General features: G+C 49.5%; 1 protein-coding gene across 1 annotated transcript; it reads right to left on the bottom strand.

Moving 5' to 3' along the window:
- Positions 1-333: 333 nt before the first annotated feature.
- Positions 334-3,088, bottom strand: EGR4 (early growth response 4). Its single transcript, XM_088458876.1, has 2 exons — positions 2,852-3,088; positions 334-2,519 (listed from the first exon to the last, which is right to left on the bottom strand). Exons 1-2 carry the CDS (start codon positions 3,006-3,008, stop codon positions 1,216-1,218), a joined length of 1,461 nt encoding a protein of 486 aa, XP_088315002.1. The 5' UTR covers positions 3,009-3,088; the 3' UTR covers positions 334-1,215.
- Positions 3,089-3,562: the final 474 nt, after the last annotated feature.

Raw genomic sequence — 3,562 nt, 5'->3', positions numbered from 1 at the left:
CTGTTCTTACAATATCAGATTTGCACTACTTGTACTCATTTTATCTTATTGGAAACCACCATGAATCAATCACGTGCTATTGCATAAAGTACATGATACCAGTTATATTATTAATGAATGCAGAGGCCTTGCTGAATACACCCATCAGTAACCTGCTCCTGAAATATACCAGATTCTTCCTTTTCCCTGTGTTGGGATCTCTCACATAGAAAGATTCCAGAGCAGAGCCATTATATCCCCCTTACCATTCATATCCCCTGCCATTGTATATACACAGATGTGCTTTATCACATTCATGGCCATGCAGCAAAAACAGAAAATGATGCCATTGGATTTTGCGGAACATAACCAGCTTTATTTCCTTGAAAAAATAAACAATTTGTCATTTTGGTTTAATTCGAACATCATAGTTTTGTTTTTGTTTTTCATTACAATATATATATTTCTTTTACAAAAATGATAAATTGAAGTGAGCGGAAGCTGACACACAGTAACTCCAGGATCAGCGCTGTTTACAAAGAAAATACAGACTTTTTTATAACAGTTCTCATCTGATCTAAAAATAGGAGAAAACCATCTGTGTTTGTTTGGCTGTACAAGTCCTCCAGTTAGTCTGCTCCCAGCAGCAGCAAAGAGGAAAATAATACATACTATAGTAAGTCAGTGGTTTTTTTGTACAATAGCAGCAGTAGCACACATTGGAATCCATCTCACTGTTAAGTGCCTGACAACAAGAATAGTCCATAGTCAAATGCTTCCAACAATAGTGTATTTATAAATATAGAGATATATATGTGACGCCCAAGGTCGTTCCATGCAAGTTCGCTGCAACAGTCAGAGCAAGAGAAACTCCAATAGTCATGTATGAAGCAGTTTCGTTTACAGCGTCGCTCCTGAGCCATTGGTATGTACTGCAGGAGAGGATGGGAGCTGTCCGCATCCCTGGTGCTGAACCCAACTCCGTCTGCTGCTCCTCTAGCAGTAACACTAAGACAGTGCCAGCAAGGAGCGCCTATAGGAGGAGTATACAATGCTGGAACAGGTATGTATACACCACACTGTAACGGTAACAGAAGACTGAGCCATGCAGGTGACAGCAGAGCAACAAGTCACACCTGATTCCTCCCACTGGTGATGGGGCTAGCCGACAGACCTGTTGGAGGTCAACACTCCAAGGTGACAAAAAAGTGGCAGACCAAGCATTGACCTGGTTGTTCACATGGTGTTGAAGGACAGGCCCATGGTGTAAAAGCCCAGCCCTTTCAGCTTCTCCTCAGTCCTGGCCTTCTGCTTCATATGGACCTTGCCGTGTCTTTTCTTCTCATCGCTCCGGGCAAACCTTCTGCCACACAAGTCGCAGGAGAAGGGCTTCTCCCCGGTGTGGGTCCTGATGTGGGTGGTGAGGTGGTCGCTGCGGCTGAAGTTCCTCAGGCAGATCCTGCACTGGAAGGGCTTGTGCCCAGTGTGGATCCTCAGGTGCCTGTTGAGTTCGTCGGACCGGGCAAAGCTCCGGATGCAGCTCTCCACTGGGCAGGCAAAGGCCTTCTCATGGGGCTTTGGACGAAAGCACTTAGCAGGGAACTTGTTTCTGCGGTACTTCCTCCTGGGCTCAGCCAGTGGGGTGCCCACATTGGCAGGGAGTATGTTGTCAGCTGTTGGGGAGAGACCCAGAAAGTCTGTGGAAATGATGGGAGGTGACTGATGGTGGATGAGCTCATCCTGGTTCATCAGCCCGGGCATGGACACTTGATGGCTCAGCTGGTACTTGGCATCTGGTAAGAAGTGGGATTTTAGGTCCAGCTTGGTTTCGGTGAAGTCGCAGTGAGATGCCTGGTAAGTGTCTGCCTGGCAGGTGAAGTCCATATTGTTGTACAAAGCAGACTCCTCGGTCATATGGTCCATACGTGGTTGGCAACAGGCAGACATCATGTTCTCCATCTTGGACTCCAAGGGGTGAAACACAGGAGGCGAATTATCAGGGGACAAAAACCCATCTGTTGGATAGGAAGCTGGACCAAAGTTTTGTGGAGCCTGTGTGTCCCACTGAGGATGGAAGGAGTCCAGTGTGGGGGAGATGGGGGACACATCCATCTCCTGCTTGTTGGGCAGAACTGTAGAGTCGAAGAAACACTGTGTGGAGCAGGAGCTCCCCAGGTTGGGGGAGCTGGGCACCTGGTGGATGTCCTCAGTGCTGCTGAATGCAGAATACAGCTGGCTGGGGAACTCTTGCTGGACCGAGATGCTGAGGTTGGGCTGGGAGTTGGAATAAAGGTCCATGTGGTTCTGTATGGCCTCAGGAACCGAGTACAGCGCCTCCTGGCGGTTCAGCCGCTGAGGTGCAGAGAAAGGCGAGAGGCCAAGTATCCCAGACATGATGTTGAAGAGGACTTCTTGGTCATGCTCAGGGGCTGCCTCAATGAAGAAGCTCCCGGAGTAGCTGAGAGGGAGCGGTGGGGAGGGCTGGCTGCTCAGGAAGAAGTAGTCCGGGGTATCCTCGTCAGAGGGACTCATGAAGCCACCTGAGGGAGGAAAGGACTTGGGGTGAGTTCTGTGCTTGTAGGATACACACATGTAACATGCAGTGACCACCCCATCTATTATCTCATATCTCACATGCAACGTGGTAACTCTCCTCCCTTATCTCATATGTGACATATAGTGACCCCCTCCCTTATCTACCATCTAACGAGATTTATAGTGACCCCCCCCCCCCCCGTTATCTCTTATCTCCCATCATCCATGCATTCTGCCTCCAGTGTGCAGGGCACCATAAAGGGTTAATCATTGCAGAGGAAGCTGCACACCTCTGCCCCCTCCATGCATTACTGATTATCAGGACAGCCTTCCTTACCTTCAGAGAACTGGGCTGCCGGGTCCTCCTGTAGCTCTGCTGCTGCTGCGGGCTGCTTCCCTGCTGACCCCACGCCCTGCTCCCTCTCCTCCTCCTCCTGGTATTTGGAGTAGATGGCGTTATTATGGCAGGAGAGATCCATGGTACCCAGCTGCATAGGCTGGCAGGCAGGGGATACAGGCTGCTGATGGCTGTGTGGCTGAGGGATGAGGACCCTGGATAGGAGCTGGCTCTCAGTGTGTGTGCCCATTGCTCCGTCTCTGCATCCCCTCTTATATGCAGCAGGGGCTGCCTCTGATCTTCCGCTGCCGGGGATCACTCCTTTTCAGGAGCCTCCAGTGATGCTGCTGTGACGTACATGCCCATATATGGAGACAGGATGCAGGATGGGGACTCCCAAAAAGGAAATCTATTATTGTGACGCCTCCCGGGCTCCAGGTTGTTGTCTTTTCTTTTAATAAAACCTGTGCAGAGAACTTGTGAAGTCTCCCTGCAGATCTGTTACTGTGTGCAGCTATTTGCTGGAACAGCCTCCATCTCCCACCATCAGAGATATAAATATATACAGACACTTCTTACCTGTTACTGTGTGCAGCTATGTGCTGGAACAGCCTCCATCTCCCACCATCAGATATATATATACAGACACTTCTTACCTGTTACTGTCTGCAGCTATGTGCTGGAACAGCCTCCATCTCCCATCATCACCGA

Source organism: Taudactylus pleione, unplaced genomic scaffold (genome assembly GCF_031769625.1).
Source record: "Taudactylus pleione unplaced genomic scaffold, aTauple2 ptg000861l, whole genome shotgun sequence".
NCBI lineage: Eukaryota > Metazoa > Chordata > Amphibia > Anura > Myobatrachidae > Taudactylus > Taudactylus pleione.
This window is presented reverse-complemented; position numbering and strand designations above follow the sequence as displayed.

Coding starts and splice junctions, on each gene's coding strand:
- EGR4 (XM_088458876.1), bottom strand. CDS start 3,008: ATGCAGCTGGGTACCATGGATCTCTCCTGCCATAATAACGCCATCTAC. Junction 2,520..2,851: donor GGCAGCCCAGTTCTCTGAAG/GTAAGGAAGGCT, acceptor TTCCTCCCTCAG/GTGGCTTCATGAGTCCCTCT.